This window comes from Centruroides vittatus, unplaced genomic scaffold, assembly GCF_030686945.1.
Source record: "Centruroides vittatus isolate TY-2023 unplaced genomic scaffold, ASM3068694v2 scaffold_373, whole genome shotgun sequence".
In the NCBI taxonomy this organism is placed as follows: domain Eukaryota; kingdom Metazoa; phylum Arthropoda; class Arachnida; order Scorpiones; family Buthidae; genus Centruroides; species Centruroides vittatus.
The window spans coordinates 43,586-63,995 of record NW_027122704.1 but is presented as its reverse complement, the minus strand read 5'-3'; the positions used below and the strand labels follow the sequence as shown (position 1 = coordinate 63,995).

Sequence of the window (20,410 nt, the reverse complement as noted above, 5' to 3'; positions counted from 1 at the left end):
TGATATGTCTAAATTTGCTCCTAATCAAGCAAATATACATCTATATATATTTTTAACTTTTAAATAATAATAATTAATTTCTAGTACAGAAAATGGATCTTTTAGTATGCTTCATCTTCCAGACTTTTTACTATAATTTCATAAATTTTCGGCTTTAGCTAAACTCTAATGATCATTTAATACTTTAATTAGTATACATGTAAATAATTACATTTAATTATAATAGATAATTTGTTTAATTCACTTAAATAGAACCGTCAGATCATTGCCTACGGGATAAACTTTCACTGAGAAACATATAGGGCCTAAATTTAATAGATTCTTGCCAATTATCTTTGAAAAATGGAAGATTTTTAAGCTCAAAAATTGAGGAATAAAACAACAATTAAAAATATCACAATATGAGCATAAAATTCGAAATTTGAACTTTAAAAAGATGCAAAATTGCTCGGAGGGAAAAAGAAGAGAAAAAAAAGCATTCAAATTACCTCTCAGGAACATCAATTTACTTTAAATTAACCACAAATTTTCACAGAAGAGACCTTGTTAAACAAACTAGAATCGTTACAAGAGAAGCATTAACCAGATGCCGTAACATCTCTACAATTTCTGATCAGGAATTTCGACTCGAAACTGTTGCAAACGGTTCATGTTTATTATCAACCATCTCCTCTGACAAATTCCCTTTCAGTAACTCTAATTGTTTTTTAACAAACGAGCAATTTATGAGTAACAACAATCGTCCAATGTGAGGGATTGTTAGAGGAAGAAGATAAGGAGGAGGAAGATGTCCAACGGATGTTATCGCCCGAAATGGTAATGTTACCTTGTTACGGGGGGGGATATTCGACGTTATAACAACTCTACTATCGACTTTTTCTTGTAGTCAGTAAAGATTTTTAAAGATGTTTTCATAGCGAGAACGTTGAATAAACATTTATTAAGTCGACGTTTCTCGCTTTGTAATTGGGATGTTTTAAGTCAAAGTTCTCATCCTCCGAGTGTATAAACATAGGATTTTCGTTGTTTGAGACGTAATTTCCTACGAAAGTTGATTATACTTCAAGATAAAACGTAATTAGAACGATTAATTTGAGCTCCCGTGCACATTCCCCAAAACGGTTTGTTCCATTTCTTGCTAATTTTTAAGCTGAGATAATTTATTAATAGGAACTATTCAAGGAGAAAATAGTCTCAAGCTGCTACTTCTATTAATAGGTATGCGAGTTTTTAAGCAATAATAAAAACAAAGAAAAATATTACGTGATAATGTTTTTGTACTTAAAAAAGAAATAAATAATATCATTTTTAAAGGCGTAAATTATTATTTTTTAACTAAAAAACGAATTAAATATTTAAAATTTTAATTATTTTTCTTCTTTCGGGCGATTTAAATTTCATATATTTTCCTTCTTTTTTAATGAAATCTTATATCGTGCTTATAGAATGCAACAATTTAGTAGATTTTACCACATATTAATTTAGTCTTTACCTTATTTTATAAGCTAATTTATTAATAAAACAGCTTAAATATTTTTCTATAAGGTTAAATCAGTTTATAAGCTAATTTTACTAATTATTAGTTTCTTTACTACAGGCCTATAGCATGCGAATAAATATAAAAAGATAATTAAAATGATGCGATTTTTAAATATTTATCCTTTAAATATATAATATACTTAGCACGAATATTATTTTGTCTACATTCTTTAAATAATTAAAAACAATATAGGCCTCATCTTTATAGTTTATTCTGCAGCGTAATTAACGATGAAGATGCTGAAAGGATTTTCGACCATAATAGAGCTGTTAATAAAATTAATAAAAACTTATGAAATATATTTAAAACTAATTTCGGATGTTGTAAATAAAAATAAATGATTGTTTATTTGAAAAAAAATAACGTATAAACTTTACAGAAAGAAGGAGTTATCTTATTAATTAAAGAGAGAAGCTCAAGATGATCTCCATCCTTCATCCCAAAGATGGGATTAATTAAGTAAATAATGAGTAAAACTCTCCAAAAAGTGTATAAATTCACTTGAACTGCCCTTCTAAACGTAGTAGCAATATATCCAGAAGCTGTGAGTTAGCACAGATGGCAAAAAAGGAAGAAATCCCAACATCTGCACGTCTAATTCCCAGACAGGAAGTGTGCTCCCGAGAGAATATCGCTATCTAAATATAAAAAGTTACGATATTTAACTAAATTAGGAGTTAAAATGCATTTTATAGTCGGATATACAACGTTATAATGAGTGTCGTATGTACATTTAATCACGTTTAAAAATTGAAGATGTAGATTGTCTCCATCTCCTTCACTCATCCCAATAAAAATGGATTTTAGTATCACAGCTTGGTTTTGTTTTCTTTTTTTTTTAATATACTAAAATTAAGACTTAGTACCTTATAATAATGGCATTTTTACTTAATTATAATGTAAAATTTGATCGGTTTAATAGCGCTTAATTGTAAAAAGTAGGGTATAACTACAGGCCTACCGAAAGGCGACGTTAATAATCAATTTTGCCACTTACAAAACTAATTTCTAGATAATTATTTAATGGTCGAATATAAAATACAGCTTAATATTATAACTAGAACAACGATTTAATATAGATAAATAGTTGTTGAACAGAATTTAGATCGAATGCAAACCTCGTTTGGCATCCATCCAATGCCAATTCAAAATTAACATTTGCTGATATTGCTAACTCCCCAAGAAGTAAAAACTGTATATACTAAGCAGAAGTGCGATCGAAAGACGTGATGAGTAACACAGTGACTGTGTGACAGATTATCTAGTTGCTAAAATTCCTGCAAACACGTAAAGTTTCTCCTTAATAACTTAGTGCTTATACAAAAAGCCGAACTATCACGGGTTGCTCCCCATTTAAATATACAGGCCTATGTATTTAAAATATACTGTGATATGTAGATTTTGAAACAATTCTTACTGGAGTCAAGCAATCTAATTATTTAGTTTAATGGCAAAATTGGTGTTTGTCACACTTAACTGAAAATAGATAATGAGACATTCTCGATACAATCAAGAGGAAAAAAAAAAGTGAAAGTAATTTACCATGTTGTCCAAATTCTGTCGGGATTTCGTGACGTAACGTCGAACACAAAGACACGTTATATATTTTTTTTCTCTAAAACTCTGTGTTTAAAATGTATTTACACTCACATAAACATGTCTTTAAGTATCAGTATCTCGCACAGTCGTAACTACCGTATGCTGTAGTTGTCCTGAACTGATACGTTCCTCCATAGTTTAGTTGACAGTTCGGGTTGGACGTACCGACGGGGGACGAGTTGAGAAGTCGTTGGGGATCGTACATTTCCCTATAGGTAGCCTCGCCCCCCACAGTTTCGGCCGGAAGGGTGTACCAAGTATTGGCGGTAGACGAGTTTTGCGCTGTCCGATTCGTAACATAATTGTGCCCCGACGAAGACGTCAGCCCCACGATGGAACACCCCAGATAGGAAGAAGACACGTCGTCCAGGGTGACGGTCCTCCCGTTGCTGTAACCCACGGGCGAAGGTGGAGTGGGGTACGTGGTACAGGTCGTGGTGCAAGTGGGCTGGCAAGTGTACATGGAGTGTCTGGCGTTATAACCGTTGTTGACCCCGCACTGTCCCATGGAGGTGACGTCGAGTAGGACCGTCGAAAGATTAGGCGATTGGCTTCTACCGGACATTAAAGAGTCGATGGCGTACGCGTTCGACTCTATGGCGTCACCGTTCAATATTGTGGTGGAAGTGGAAGGAACAGGCGATGTGACGGATGGAGCCAGGGATGCAGCTGTCGGACTCGTCTTGTTGTGTAAGGATATTCTTGTTTTAAACAAGACGTAATTGCAGAAGTTTCTCTAGGCTCCACTTTGGGTGCTACCGTACACTGCACGGAACCTTGGCCTACTCCTTCATTATTCCTTGCTTCGCTTAAACTATCGAGTTCGTCCTCGTTAACTTTCTGACTCGCGCTCTCTACCTGTTTTTTCTTCTCTTCTTTATCTTTGCCGGCATCCTTCTTCTTGAATCTCCTCCTTCGTCTCAGGTAGCTTCCATTATCGAACATGTTATCGCTATCGGGATCTAGAGTCCAGAACGATCCTTTACCGGGTTTCTTATCGTCTCGTGGTATTTTAACGAAGCACTCGTTCAGGCTCAGGTTGTGACGTATGGAGTTTTGCCATCCCTGTTTGTTCTCCCGATAATACGGGAAGCGATCCATAATGTATTGATAGATTCCATTCAGGGTTATCTTCTTGTCCGGCGCATTCTGGATTGCCATGGCTATCAATGCTATGTAGGAATATGGCGGCTTGACCATCTCCTTGCCTGCTACTTGCTGGCTGGCCTGAGTGGCGTACGAAGGTCCGTAGGGTGCGGGCCGAACCATCCCGTTACCGGTCGAAGATCTGGGCGAGTTGTAGCCCGACACCGCGTTGGGTGCGTGTATACTGTTCACACCCATACCCCCATATCCGCCGTAGCGGTAGTAACCGTGTCCTTCGCCGTATAATGGGTGCATGGGGTGTCTAATGGTGCCGAATCGCCATCACACTTATTTAACTCTTCCTCGACGTATCTGGCATATTAGAAAGTCGCAGACTTGTAGACGTTAGACTACTTGTTAAGGACGAAATCACCTCTCCACGGCCGGTGAGATGCAAGCTGAGTTCTGGAGGGTTGGTTCTCCGCCTACTGGCTCCAGTCAGCCAATGGGAGAAGCTCTTGCCCGAGACGGAAGGTATTCCTAGTGTAGCGAATTAACAGGCGACAAATTAATTAGTGTGACATGTCTGTGCCAACCATTTGCGAAGATTTAAAGAGTAATAAGGGCGCGTTGCATTGTTTGACTCATTTTAATATTTAAAAAAAAAATGTTTATTTGCTTATAATAATTGTTTAATATTTTACGTCATAAATCCTATTTTAATCATTTTATAATAAATGTGACGGAGGCCTTTGTATAATAATCTAAATTATTAGGTTAGTGCGTAGATTTATACCTTTTTTGCAACGAAAACAACAGTTCTTATCCTTTTTATTTATTATTATTTTTTTTAATGCCAATTTTTACATTTTTACGTGAAAATCTTAACCGAAATTTCACAGATATATAAATATATTATTAAAGAAATATCTAAAAATAACCGTTAACGTTCGTTCCATCGTTAAAAGCTGCTTAGAATTTATTACTTGTTCCACTTTTAAGCTCTTTTTTTAATTAAACCTGGCACCATAGCCGTGTTAACCATGCATTAAACTTGTCAAAAATCCTATTATAAAGTGGGATAATTCTATTAAGTGTGCATAAATGGCTTCTCCGGTTGGTTTTTTTATTGTGTGGAGTTGGAAATTACCATTTACTTTCCTTATTTTAGATGATAATTAGTTCGTTCGTTAACCACGTTGCAGCTTTAACCACGAGAATCGTCGAATAATTATTTCTACGCATTAATTTTTCACAAAGTTTATATTATAAAGGATGCGAGATCTTTTCAAATATACTAAACCTGTCCTTATATCCATATTTTGTATATTTAACGTGTCATTTAGCTACAGCTGGATACAGCAGCTGGATATATACAGCTGAATAATCATACATTGATGCGGATCTCGTAACGCTTTTCGTAAGATTATTTTAGAGAAAATTCAAGGCTTGGTCTGTAATTCCACATAAATTTAAATGGCCGAAAGTATAAAGTAACCGAAAAATAAAACAGTTATACGTATACTAACGTAAATTCTACGAAGATGAGAGGCAAACAAGGAGGTGGAAAAAATGCTCTTTTGAAGTTCTGTATCAGGGTGTTTCTCACGAATATCCAACCACTGTCACTCCTTTATGTCCGTCCACGCCTTCAGCTGTCAAAACTATGAACTATGACAGCCAAGTTTTGGAGAAAAGCACATTTCGTCTTAAGTGAACCGCGTCAAACGGAGATTAAAAGAAAAATCTTTGATGCTCTTCATTTTTTTTTCTTTTCGACTTTAGTGTTTGCTACAGTAAAAATTTCCAACGGTTGACTTATATACTGATTTACTGATGTGACACAAGTTGCGTCAGAGATTTACGGCACATCTACGCTGTTTATAGAACAGCCTCAAGGCTGTAACGAGTGGGAGGGTGTGGTGACGATGCTGAAAGTTTCAAGTACGTCCTGAATGATGTACTAGTGCAAAAAACTCTATTCAGGTGCGAATGTTTATTAGAAATTAACCATTAAAATCTTGTTTACTGACTCGTTAAGCATAGTTTCTAATCGATTTTAATTTCCGTATAACAATAAGTAAGTCACAATTGTTCTTTGAAACACGACGAACGGTCGTTTAATCTCCGAATAAAAAAACCGTTCATAATAGAATTCTAACCGAATTTTTGAGTAAACTAAACACGTCAACATGCAAAGAATTTGTCGAGTTATGCAAAAATTTCCAATCCAGTAACAATAATAAGAATTAAGGGTGAAGGTTCTAGTTAGAAAATAGTAAAGTAAATATTGTCGAATGATTAACTCGTTGTGATGTCGATCCGATGAACTTCTACAGCTAAACTTTGTTCGTGGCATTCGGTATATTATGTTAATTTTATCCTTGAATATTATCCAAAAATTCCCTCGATAATAAAAAACCAATTTTAGCGAAGATGTAACGAGAAATTTGATACTTTTAAAGCTTGTATAGTAGACTATTTTGATTAGGGTTCGACTACGTCATTTATAATTTTAGACGAGAGTTTCTAAAATTAAAGAAAATACTATCCAGAATATAATTTTACACAATGTTCCAGCGTTAAATCTCCTCCAATCTTAACCATTGGAAGACAGCGAAGAAAGTGAGAAAGGAACGGGGAAAAAAAAAAACTAATGTCATTCTGTAACAGGAAACACCGAATATCCAGTTTCGGTTTTACGTATTTCTCTACTGACAACAGAGAGTAAAAAGCCAAAAAAGAAAAGAAGGAAAAAAAAAAGAATATATCAAACGACGTTGGTGGATATGTCATCCATCAAGCGCCATTTTTCTTCGCACTTTATTGCGTGGTTGGTTACAGAGAAGTCAGAATTTATCACACTGATTGGTGCTTGGAAGAGTTTCAAGAGGGGGAAGAGGGGAAAAAAAAGTATATTTTTCCAACCTGTGCCAAAGTAGGTGATGTGCCATTATCTAAATCTTTTAGTGGGATATTATAGAAAGATGGGCAGAATCGGGATGTGGGAGAGATACGACATGTAGAGTGTAGCTTAAAACGTGACAGAATTTCGGTTTGTCGAATAGAGTTCGTGACCTTTGGCGTGCGAGACGAAAATCTCCAAGTATTCAATTTGTCAAATGCCGAGATCCTGTCCCACTGGAGCAGATAGGAGATCCTCCAGTTCAAGGAACGTAGGCTACTATTTATGTTCCGGACGAAAGTTTCATGGCGGGCACGTTCGTCTTCAAAAAAACCTCTATTCTGAGTAAGATTATCTTTGAATGATCTCGGACACTTAATATATATTTATCCATCTATACCATACATAACTAAGTTTTTAATTTGTTCAACAGAATATATTTTCTTGAGGATTTATAGTTTAGAATGTCAATAAAACTGAGACAAAGTAAGTGGGAGTTATGGTAAAATTTTTAACGAATTATTCCATTTTTAAAACTGTAAGAAGGTCAAGAAATATACAGAAATGCTTATGTAAATCTTAAATTTATACAAGAGAAGTTAGAATAAATGAAAATCGCGCTTCTTCTTCGAAACCTTGGTAGATTCAATGGGATATAGGAACAATTATACTTAAAGTATGTGTAATAATTATAATATATATTGTAGATAAATATCAATTTAGCCAGCTTACATTCATTTCTATGTTATATTTAAGATTAAAAACAGTAATTTAGCTAAAAACAGGCCTACGTCGTCATATATTTTAATGCAAATTGAATTATGTTGTGTGGAATAATTTGAATTTTATAATTTTAATATTATTTTCATACAGAATGACAAATTTTTTCCTCTTTAATTTAATATCGATTTAATTATTTATTTTATTTTATTTTATTTTTACAATTCCTTCCTTAGCTATTCTATATACAACACGTAAAATAAATAAATTTAAATCTTACTTTAATAATTAAATGACGATAATGTATTAATTTTAAATGTAATTTAGTCAAATTGTGCGACGTTCGAACATATTAAAATAAGATTTAGTTAATGCTCTATGAAGATATGATGATGAGGAAGATGATGAGATGGAGAAGAGTTGCATCATCATCATCCTCCTAGAAAATAAATTTGAATAAAATTCTGTTGTAGTTTGTACAATAAAATATACAGAATATCTCTAAATAAATTAATTTATACATATTTTAATAATTAGTAAATGAATCTTAATGACAAGTTAAGTTTTTGCTTGTTACTCTAAAATCATTAGATTTATTTATTAATTTGGCTAAATTAAACCGAATAATAATTAAATTATCTTCAAAACTTGATGATAAATTTAATTAATAAAACCTATATTATAATTAAATTAACCTTAACTTAATTTTAATTTGATTTATTTGGGTATTTTATTGACTTAAAGTATTAGTTGAATTGTCTTCTATCAACCTACAGCAGCAACTAAGTTGATTTTCTATTCTAAATTATGGATAATTTTTATTTAATTTTTTAATATAAAATTATATTAATACCTTTTTAAACATTTGCTAATAATGAAGCAGTTAATTATATTAAAATTCAATTAATTTACATAAGTAGAATTATGTTAATTGTCATTAAGTTTGCAACTTTTTAAATCTATTTTAACCTTATTCTTGAGCCTAACAGAGGAATAATATTATCTTCTATAGGAATCAATAGCAAAAAAATATGTTATGAGAGCATTAATTAAATATATTCCCTTGCAAAATATCAAAAATTGATCCATCCTCTATCAGAATCTAGTGACAATTATATAGATTTGCTCTCAAAATTTACCAATTTATTTAAATAATTAGCAGAGGAAGGTCAGTAGGGTTTTTTAGACAGGCACAAGAGACAGAGAATGCCAAAATTTATATAAAAAATCCCTGATATTTTCCCTACAGTGACTAAATTCTGACCTTCCTCTAACGTGCCTTTCCTAACTATTTAACTAAATTTTGGTAGCACTCTTATAAAAGACTAAATTTTGGCTCATTCCGAGTCTTGTGCCTGGTTAAGTGGACCTATTTACTATCAGAATTTAGCAATTCAATTAAATAATTAGTATAAAATCGGATAGAGGAAGGTCAGCTGGACCGTTTGGCTCGAGTGGCAGACGTGGTGAAGAGGCCCCAAAATTTAGTATTTTATATAAAAATAACATGATGTAAGACTGATAAATTAATGTTTGTTTTGTTAAGTGATAAAAAAAATCTGCTTTTTATTTGTTTTATTGATTTTATTCACATATTTTACGGCTTTTTGACAGGATTGAGGCCTCGCATTTGCGAGTAGTTCGAGCCTCATTCATCCCTTCAATCGGTCTCTGAAGAGGTGAGATGAGGCTCGACTTAATAATTCTTAATTAAAAATAGTTAATAACTAAATTAATCATCGTTTAATTATATTAATAACTAAAGTTAAGCAAAAAATAGGTATAAACAGGTTTATTTCTTAAATAATTTACTTAATAAAGCAAGATTTTTATATTAAAAATTCGAATTAAAGAAGAATTAATTGTAAATTTTCGAAGTGAGATCATTTAATTTGTTTGTTAAAGCGAAAACAATTCGCATCCGTAACGTTAATTGAAATGAAAATGAAACAATTGAATCAATTAATGCGTAAACATTTAATTATAATTACTGAAAATTGCATTGTTATCGAATGATATATTGTTAAAACGTCAAGTTTCAAATAGAAAATTTAATTAAATTGAAGATATTTTAATAAGGAGACAGCACATTTATTATAATTCATATAATATTTGAATAATTTACTAATAATGAACTTTGGTATTCGACCTAAAATTATAGTAAAAAAGAAAGAAGAATTTAATCCAATTACATTACGGAATATATAATTAAATTTTAATTACGATCAAATTGCTAAATTAGCATTACTTACGACCCTATTGGATTCGAAAAAGTCAGCAACGTCGTGTTGTGTTTCTGTAGTGTTAGGCGTATAATAAAATATAGGGCTATGTATTTTTTTATTTATTTTAAATGCTATATTTATATATTCGGGTTTATTCGTAAGTTGATAATAATTGAATTTCAGTCACGTTGATAATTGAAGCAGAAACAGAATGCTCTTTTGACTAGAGTGCATGACACGGTGTTGAAAACAAACTGACTTAGGAATGTTTCGGGACTAAGTCTTAACAAGTGAAGAGGGAAAAAAAGACCAACCCTGTCAGGACAGAAGAAAGATGGTTGCTATATCTAACGGTTTGGTAGGGATTTTTTGGCAACTAATCAAATCGAATTTACCTTTTTTAGATTTGGTCGCAATTCAAATCTTTCTTCCATCGATTCATAAACCAGTTACAGACTTTTAACCTTTGCCCCCGAGGTCAAAAGTTGCTAAATAAGAGAAAAAAATATAGAATAATTCGCGGAGACGAGTTGTTAACAAATTAAGGGGGTGGTAAACGTTCTACACAATGATGGGAATGTTTGTATAATGCTAAAAGACAAGCCAAAACGTCAGTCAGGGTGTATATAAATATTTTTTACGTAAGAATAAACATGTTAATTTTTTTCTTTTCGTGAAATTTCATTTTGTAAAGATTTCCTGACGACGTCAACTTTGACCTTAACCACTCCAGTCGAAAAAAAGGTCGAATAAACAGTCGAATGTATGGAGCATAAATCACAGGTAGAGAAGCGCGGGTCACGAACTAACAGGTAAGTGGTCATGTTATCGTTAACGGAGGTCAAATGGACCAAGTTGCTAGTCATGTACCGAGCAACTGTTGCTGCATGGCAGAAGTGGATATAAGGACACGCACGGACAATTAAAACTGTACAATGGACTGTGTACCCGGAGTTTGAGCGTTTATCAACTCTTGTACACCTCTGATTATTAGAGAAATGGCATTATGTTGGATTTATTATCGTATAAAAAAGGTGTGTGTGGGCGAATTGATAGAAACGGATAGAATTTCTCCTTTTGTATAATTGCTCTTACTTCTCTTCAAGGTTCAGTGTTGTGTGAATGGAACTTGTAAATATCTAGTAACACGGTTCAACTGCCCTGGTGCGTATCGTTACTTTTTTCCGCCCTCTTTTAGAATTAGACCCTAAAATATAGAATATATAAAGAGAGAAAATGGCAAAAGGTTGAAGCGTAAATTACGACTAACACAGATTAATGGGGCATAAATGAGTAAAGGGTCAACGTAGAATAGGCCTACGAAACACTTTAAAAACAGTTGAGTAGCAAGACGAATTGTATAAAATTTAACTGTTCTTACTAAAGGCTGACATGGAAGGCCTGTATCAGGCACGTATAACATTCGTATTGTCTATCTTAAAATTACACCACGCTTTATAGACATTATAATTCGATTTTTCTCACTTAAAAGTAATTTAAAACCAAGCATAAACGTAAAATATATCGTATTTAAGCATAAATTAATATTTATTCTAGCCTAAATCTATAGACGAATAGAATTATAACTAAACTTTCGAGGAGAATTTTATATATTTTCAATGCGTGCACCCATATAGCTCTGGTGAATACGTAAATCTGTATACAACTCAACTAACTTTAGGATTGAGCGGTGTGTACAGACAACGTTACGTGATATATCATGCATTTTTATATATTATACACAACATATATTACCAAACGTACATAAATTTACAATAGAAAGTTTATACACTAATTTAAACTCCATAGAATTGGTATATGACCGAGGATGTTATCAGTTAATTAAAATTATAATATTTATCTATTATGATACTCATTATGCAGTTTAGAATTCATATAAATTCAAAATTATATTTTAAAAAATTGTTAAAAGCCGGTTAAATAGGCCTCTTCTAGTAGATCTGGTGTGTAAACAAACATAGTCTTTGTACAGAAATTGATATAATCAATTTCTGTACAAAGTAAATTGAAGTTTAGGATTAAAAAAAAAAGAATCCTTTAATACGATATTCTTCGATTTTATTAATTTATAAACGGGTAAATTTCCATTAGGTGCGAATAAAAGTCACCTTCTAACCAGCCATTGTTTCGGTTTTGATTGACACGTACTTAGATTACAACGAGTTTTATTCGTTCGAATATTTTTAAAATCACAATTGTTCATACATCATCTCTTGACAATATTCGTATTAAGCATTATAGATGAATTATACTCGATATTGTTAGACACGATTATTTATAAAAACTGTTTTCGTAAGTATAGTCGATGGTAAACAGGAGGATTAGCGAAGTAAATTTAAAGCCACGATGAAGAAATTTTGGTGATTTAGCATTCTAGGAAGAAGGGCAATTTTTAGTTTGTTTCAATATTTTCTTAATTCTTCTTTCTTTTTTTATATAAATAACATTTCTTTCGACATTCCTATGTAACTTTATAGGGTTATTTAGCACAAATGTCGATGGAAAGACGAACTTGCATGCGTTAAAATTAAAGTTTTTAAACGTTAATTTCTCGAAATAGTGAAGATTTTTACTCGAAAAACCGTGAAAAATATTCTAAATGTTGACAAATTTTAATTAATTATGATAAAGTATAAGTTATAAATAAATATATATATATATATTAAGAGCTAGCTTAAGCGAGTGAAACAGTTGCAAGGTTGCATTTTTGGATGGAAAGATTTAAATTTAATAGGTAAAAAGTTTATTATTTCTTCTATTAATTTAATTTATTTTTAAGTAATTTAATACGCAATATTTTTCGTATAACATGCGATAATTGCGTATGTACCCACGACACGGATTCATTCAATTAGGTTTTTTTAATTCTCTAAAGTAGTAGCAGAGTTTAACGATTTTGCATATAAAAAGAGCTGAGATGAATGATATCTTAGCAGTTAATTACAGTTTGTTCTTCAACAAATCAGGATCGTGTTTCTCGTTTATTTGATCGAGAGTGGTTACGCATCCCACGAGATTTAAATAATTGTCACAGGACACGGTTTAGTTAACGGCGAGATCGATCGAACTCGACGTGTAAACTATTTACTATTGTGAACGGTAAATCATAGGAAGACGTTTACACCGATGTTGTCACGTGAGTGTTTCCCCCATCTCTTAGGAATTCTGCAGGGCGGTATTATTCCACCCCTACTTTCTACTCTGCAGTCTCCCACGCTTGCCGTAAATCAGGGTGATTCATGAACATGTGTCTACTCACAAATCACAAGTGACATCGGATGGACAGTCTCCGAGACGTCATCGTGGCGAGTTTGTGACATCTTCGAATTTCTTCTGTCATTCACGTTTTTTTCTTGCTTCTCTTGATTTATTACTCCATTACTACATCCCACGTGTGTTTTTAATAATTAAAATAAATTTTTCCAGTGCCCTCACCTTAAACAATCCCCTTCCATTCGCTCACCGACGATTAAAGGCTTGTCAAAGATGATACATTATCTTCGGTGTGTAAAACAAAAAAAAGAATGGAGAACAATTTCCAAAATATCACATGGTGTGACGACATCTGGTTTGTTCTGCGCGTCACCTGTTACATATCACTCTCTTATAGTCGCTACGACAACGAGCATCATCTGATACCCAACAAATCACGTGATGAGGGTGGGACCCGGGTGGTCTACGGCCTTGTCCACGCGCTGGGTGGTCATCCCTCAGACAGATGTGGGATCTTATGCCTCAGCAGGATGACGAGTGCCTTCCACACCCAGACTGTTTTCTCTAACTCGTTTTGCGTGGAAAAATTTACCAGTCGCAGGTAATCCAAATCCAATATGGCGCTCTTCCCACTAGCCAGAGGAAGCTTGGAAAAGCAAATTAAAATTATCCGTGGCCATGATTCACCCTATCGACTGATAATCCCTTAACAATCTACTAAAGCGCCCGAGGACGATATGGAAATTCGATGCTGTGTTATACGGTTTGTAGAATGCCCGTTTAACAATTCTCTAACCTTGACAACTGTCTACCCGGAGGGGGAATGAGTTTGCCAGACTGCATGACGTTTACTTATCCCCCTCCTCTCTGTTCTTCGTCCGTGGAGGGATTGAGATATCTCATCTGGAGTGGAAGAGGGGTAAGGAAAGACTTTCGCTCTGCTGGGGGTCGGTTGGGTTCCGTGTCACGTGCTGCAGTCACGTGTTCATTCCAGATAAACAATGTTGATCCCGATGGTTTGGAATGTCATCCTGCAGTTGTTTAACCCTTCCAGAGGGTTGTTTAGGGTTGGGATTGTTTCATATCTCACTCGTGATATGTTGCCCATCAAACAGATTCTCCCGAAAGCCATAAAACCTCGAGGAAAGTCTGCGTGGAGAGTTAAAATTTGAAACTTTTCTTCTTAACGCCAAACTATGAACTATAAAATACGCTGACGCCATAACTCATATCGATTTTTCTTCTAAATTGACCTTAAAAAACGGAGAAAGATTCTGCTATCAAAAGACACTCGCACAAAGTGGAATGCGATGACACATTCTGTCATTAATAACGATCGAGTGTATACAGCAGAGAGATAAAATTAACCAATTTTTGATTACTAAGGGTGGGGTGAAAGTCCTGGCTTGAAGTATTTTTATTATTGTATTGCTAGAAAACCATAGGAAGGAATCATTTACAAAATGACTACGGAAATGTGAAAAATTTTCCGAGAAGAAGAAATAAACTTGTTCGCATTCCTCGGTCCGTTAAACCGAAGCATAAGGTGACCACGTGGGCATAGAACATGACACGACCAAACCGTGCACGTGCGAAGCCAAAAGAGTGCCACACCTCGTTCTCGGTAAAACAGTCGAAGCAATGCAGGTGTTGCGAGAGTCTAGAGAAAAATTGGGCAAGTTCTCTTCAACAAATAAAGACATTCTACGACCTTCCACACCCCAGACTTAGAAAGAAGTTCAAGCCAAAAATAAAGATGAATAACATTAACCTGCGAAAGTGAGATTTATTCTGTCCGTGCTTTTATTAACCGTATTTGAATTTCTAATAGTATAGTGCAGACTATAATGAGAATTTGATACGCTCTCTCGTTTGCCAAGTTATCAGCAAGCGTGAAAGAGCGGTTAAAATGTGCCGTTTAATCAACTATCAATAGTCTGACACATACAGCGGATTAGCATTTAAGGAATAGTGTTGACTTATTTGAGATGTTAAACACGTTATTCTAAAACGAGCAAAGTTCGTGACTCTCATGCAGAACTGTTTTCTAATATCCCAGCAACTAACGAGCGTTTAAAAATTATTGCCAGACTCCATTCTTGGCTGTATTTTTGGATCGATTCGAGGCTGGAAACCATGTTGTTTTTTTGCTACAATCGCCCTTATTTATCTAGTTATAAATTGCTAATTTACAACGGGAAGTTTTTATTCGAGCGTGCAGTTATGCCATCCATCCGGTCGAATATCTAATCCTAAATATGGATCCGGACTTTGATTTGCTCGAACCATACTTTGCTCCGTATGCACCGCACGTTCGAATATTGTTCGTCTTGCTCTTCTCTTCCAATAATAGTCGAGCCATTTGTCTGTCTGTAGAAAACAGCACGTCACATCCAAAACGATTCTTCAGCAGACTAATTGACCGTATTTGTGTCCTGGCTGTTTCGTGGAAAACTTAGCCAAAACATTTCTTTAGAGATAAGCAGTTTGTTTCGGTGTGGTATTATTTCGGGAATGTTTACTTTTCGCTTCTCATTTCTTTAAGAAATATAACTAGAATTCACACCGGTGTAGCTTTAAAAATTTACAGCATTACCGATCATTTTTGCAACGAGTAATGTGTGTTTGGGGAAGGAAATAAAACCAAAAATAAAAAACGAGCCTTAATTAGGATTAGTCTCTTTAGTAAAAAGTAAGAAAGATGCCATGGAAGATAGAGATGGGAGGATTAAAGAAGGAAACATTCATTCTGTGGCTATCGAAGCTTCCCCGAGTTGATACAAGGGGGCAGCGCCGTGGTGTCACCTTGTTGCTCTGTGATTGATGACAGCGTCAGCGTTGACGTCCAAAAATTCTTCCTTTCCTATTTGTCATCCGAAACTTGCTAGAAAGTCGTTCATTCCAGCGTGGAACCACAGACGTGGCTGTGTTCTGCTCGTGACGACTGTGATGAATTGTGCTGTGGATCCAGTCTGTGGACACATGATCCATTTCGAATCCCCACACCTGACTTTACTTCATCTTCTTCCTTTTTACGTCCCCTCTTCGTCAAATGGACCTATTATAATTTCGTATCAAACTCCTTCGAAATCAAAGCGAAAAAACCCGAAATATCCCTTTCTCCTCGCTCCTTCCCTATCCTCTAACACGTGTGCAAATTTTAAAATTTATTTAAAAAAAAAAATTACTATAGGAAATACGAAGGCGTTTATATTATAGGAAAGCATTCAATTATAATTAAAAAATATTTAAGAAATTTAAACATATAAATAATTTTTTTTTTAAAGTATAAAGTGCCATCTAGAGAGTAAAATTGAAAGCAAACACCATTTAATAATGCCAAAAAGTATTTTTAAAACCCTTATTTATGAAAAATTATTATGAATTTTTAAAAATATTTTATTAAAAATGAATTTTGTTTAATCTTAATGGATTATTTACCATTAAAATTAAACAATGAACGTGTCAATTTGTTTCTATATTTAAATCACATTACCTGAGAGAACTTAATTAAATTTATTTACTGCCAAAAGCTTATTCACTATAAAATTATTTAATTTTATAATTAAAATATATATATATATATATTTATCATTTTTATAATTAGTTTTGAATTGTATTTTTAGCCTACACACAAACATCGAAATTAATTACAAGATTTTTAAAACTTTTTAACATCACTTTTACCGTATTTTGGATGTTCTAAACATAAATTTATTATTATAAATTAAAAACTACAATTAAAGATATTTAAAAATTAATAAAGAGAACTTTAAACTTTTTATATTCATTATCGTAAAATTCGATAAATACTTTAGATTAAAAGAATCCAATAATCAAGAATGAATTGTTCTTGATTTAGTCTTTATCTTCGATACATATTTGAACTCGTTAGAAAATTATGTAATACAGATAAATTACTAAATATGCTTTGTCTTTCTACTGTATTGAAAGATATAAGAATGAAATCATGTTCGAAGCCATAGAACAAAGTTGCATTTTGGCTTATTTTGGTATATTCTGTACAATTCTCTTTGTCTCGACGTTAATATGCAAGTTTGTCAACGTGCTAAGAATACATCTCTTCTCTCTATGCACCTCGGATTTGAAGGAATTTGGACCGTGGGCCGTGGTCACGGGAGGAAGTTCGGGAATAGGAAGAGGCTACGCTAACGAACTGGCCAAACGAGGTTTACACGTTGTAATCGTAAGCAACGAATTGCAGGCTCTGAAGGCTGCCGCCGAAGAAATTACAACACAATACGGAGTAGAATGTCGTTACATTCACGCCGATCTCAGCCAGGATAATGCCTACGAATACGTCTTCAGCACACTCAAGGATACGGATGTTGGCATTTTAATCAACTGTGCCGGTGTTCTGGGTGACTCTCCGTGTCGTATATTAGACGAGAGCGACAGGGATGTGAATTTAATGTTAGAATTACACATCAAAGCGGTGGTTCAGATGACGCGATTGTTTTTACCTTCGATGTTATCTAGAAAAAGGGCCGTCGTCGTTACTGTTTCGTCAGCGGCTTCCGTAATACCTTTGCCATTTTTAAGCGTGTATTCGGCGTGTAAAGCGTTTTCCGATCGTTTCACTCGAGCATTGTCTTACGAATATAAATGGAAAAATGTGAGTTTTCAATCTCTTACTCCCGTTTTTATTTGGACCAGAATGGTTCAGGAACACAGTATAGGTTTGAAATATATCGAGTTGTTTAAAATATTAAACCTGGATAGAGATAAATTCGTCAGAAATGCCGTAAGAACAATAAATCTTACTGATCATACCAGCGGTAATTGGTTTTTTGACATCGTTTGGTATGCCGCATTCAAAATTGTCGATATTTTCTGGGCACGTGTTGTACCTATAGTGGCACCTTTGTTTAAAAAGTCTTTATAAAATATAAATGTAATAATTAAACAAACATTTCTTTATTAACTCTTATAGAATATTTTATAATTCAAATTTTAATGATGGACCAAACTTTGATAGTTTATAGTCTATTTAATGATAATACTAAATAGATTTTTGCAATTGTAATTAAAGTAAAGGCGTAGAAAACATTCAAGAATTGCCAATCGAATTGTTACACGATTTGCTATAAATTAAATTATTTATTAATTAAACTCGTCCTTGTCGAGTGTTTTACTTTATTAAATAAGAATAGTCGTATTCGAACAAGTTACTGATTAATTATCGATTATATTTTATATATAAATTTTTATCTAAGAAATGTAAATGTATTGTTAGCAACACCTATAGATTGTATAGGTATGAAGCACATAGATAAATCAAGTTTAAGTTTAATTTATTTTAAAGGCTATAATAAAAAATAATTGTAAAGTAGGACATATATATTTATACATTTTTATTATAATTAAATTATAATTAATATTACATTAAAAAATTTATTTTATTTATTTAAATTCTGTATAAATTATCAATTTATTGTAATTATATTTAAAATTGGAATTTCTACATTAAATTATAAATAAAAATTTTATATTCTTTTAACTTTGTACTTGGTTTGTTTATGTTAAAAATTGATATCAGTGGAATGCATAGAAAATTGATCGTAGTCTCTAGCAATTTTTGATTAACGATGTTAGAAGTTATACAGGTCAGTTAAATTTTGGCATATTTTGGTGTTTTCTCCACCCTTATCTTCGTTTGTTTGTTATTACTGCGGTTATTTAATTTACTCGCGATACATCTTCCTAATTGCAGTACTCGGAATTTAAGAAGCTATAGACGGTGGGCCATAATTACGGGAGGAAGTTAGGTAATAGGAAAGGTTTACGCACACCAACTGGCTAGTTTCGGATTAGATATTGTGATTATCAGCAAAGAATTAGAAGAGCTAAAGGCTACAGTCGAAGAAATCAAGAGTAAATATGGCGTAGTACGTTGCTGTTACATTTTACCGTATTCGAATTTCTAAATAACAGCTTGTACGGTATAGAAATCGGTATTTTGATAAATTGTGCCAATATAGAAGGCGAAATTCCGTGCCACTTCCTACAGGAATCTGACGAAAGTGTATACAGGACCATAGATTTACACGTGAGAGCTGTAATGCACATGACGCGCTTGATTGTTCCTCTTATGCTGGCTAGACGAAAAGGTATCATTATCAATATCTCATCCATATTTTCGGCTTATCCGTGTCCTTTTTTGAACCTCTATTTATCGTGTAATACGTTTTCGGATCGCTTAATTCGATCCCTTTCTTACGAGTATAAATCCCAGAATGTAGAGTTTCAGTCGGTTATTCCTTTGAATGTATGCAATAGATGGAGGAAAAAATTGTTCAAGATCTTCCAGTTTTGAAATTCTTTAGTGTCGATAGAGATCGGCTTGTAAAAAATGCTGTTTTGACTATAGGCCTTACTGATTATACCACTGGATATTGGCTCAGTGAAGTCTTGTGGCATTTTTATTTAATTATTTTGTTCAAATAGAAATTATTCGAGTCTGAGAGTAAATTGTAGGGAAATAAATACTGTTAATTAATATATTTAAATGGATTAACTGATTAAAATAGTTTTATTTTAATTAAAATTGTGATTAAGTTATATAAAATTTTTAAAAATGCATTAAATGAGTTTTATTCGTTTTCAGATGTTTTTATATTAATTTAGGTTACTTACAGCATGCATAAGTTCAATTTTTCATTTAAACTGGATAGAAATACTTCAACTTTGCCTATTTAACAATAAATATTACATCAAAGACTTAAAAATTCTTATAAATTTTGTATCGAAAATCGACAATTATTTTAATACTAATGCTGTAACTGAGTGATCATTTTAAAGTAGTTTGTTACAAGTTGATAATGAAGAAAAATATTAATTTACTGAAATAATTAATCTAATGAAGCAAGTTATATTTACATATGTTGTAGTACTATATACTGTACACAGTGGCGCAGCCAGAAGAGGAAAAGGGTTGATGGCATCCTCCAAAGAAAAACGTAAACAAACACTAGAAAATCTTCCAAAAATCTTTTCTTAATTAAAATTAACATTGTACGTGTCTTATATTTCTATGCTACTTACGAAGTAACGGTGGTTTAAGCTTAGAATTCAATGAAA

At 33.2% G+C, this 20,410-nt stretch overlaps 2 protein-coding genes and 1 long non-coding RNA gene across 3 annotated transcripts; 2 read left to right on the top strand and 1 right to left on the bottom strand.

The window, feature by feature from the left end:
- The first annotated feature begins 752 nt into the window (after window positions 1–752).
- Window positions 753–2,478, top strand: LOC136988671 (uncharacterized). The gene is made up of 2 exons (XR_010882796.1): window positions 753–816; window positions 1,920–2,478. It is a non-coding gene; the product is annotated as an uncharacterized lncRNA (long non-coding RNA).
- Window positions 2,479–2,545: 67 nt separating this feature from the next.
- LOC136988670 (forkhead box protein C2-like) lies at window positions 2,546–4,742 on the bottom strand. The gene has a single exon (XM_067286590.1). The coding sequence runs from the start codon at window positions 4,538–4,540 to the stop codon at window positions 3,749–3,751; it is 792 nt and encodes a 263-aa protein (XP_067142691.1). The 5' UTR covers window positions 4,541–4,742; the 3' UTR covers window positions 2,546–3,748.
- A 12,456-nt stretch (window positions 4,743–17,198) lies between these two features.
- LOC136988625 (hydroxysteroid dehydrogenase-like protein 1) lies at window positions 17,199–18,314 on the top strand. Its single transcript, XM_067286533.1, has one exon. The coding sequence runs from the start codon at window positions 17,280–17,282 to the stop codon at window positions 18,213–18,215; it is 936 nt and encodes a 311-aa protein (XP_067142634.1). The 5' UTR covers window positions 17,199–17,279; the 3' UTR covers window positions 18,216–18,314.
- The last annotated feature ends 2,096 nt before the right edge of the window (window positions 18,315–20,410 follow it).

What these genes read in the sequence shown, in the direction of transcription:
- LOC136988670 (XM_067286590.1), bottom strand. Translation starts at nt 4,540, where the DNA reads ATGCACCCATTATACGGCGAAGGACACGGTTACTACCGCTACGGCGGA.
- LOC136988625 (XM_067286533.1), top strand. Translation starts at nt 17,280, where the DNA reads ATGTTCGAAGCCATAGAACAAAGTTGCATTTTGGCTTATTTTGGTATA.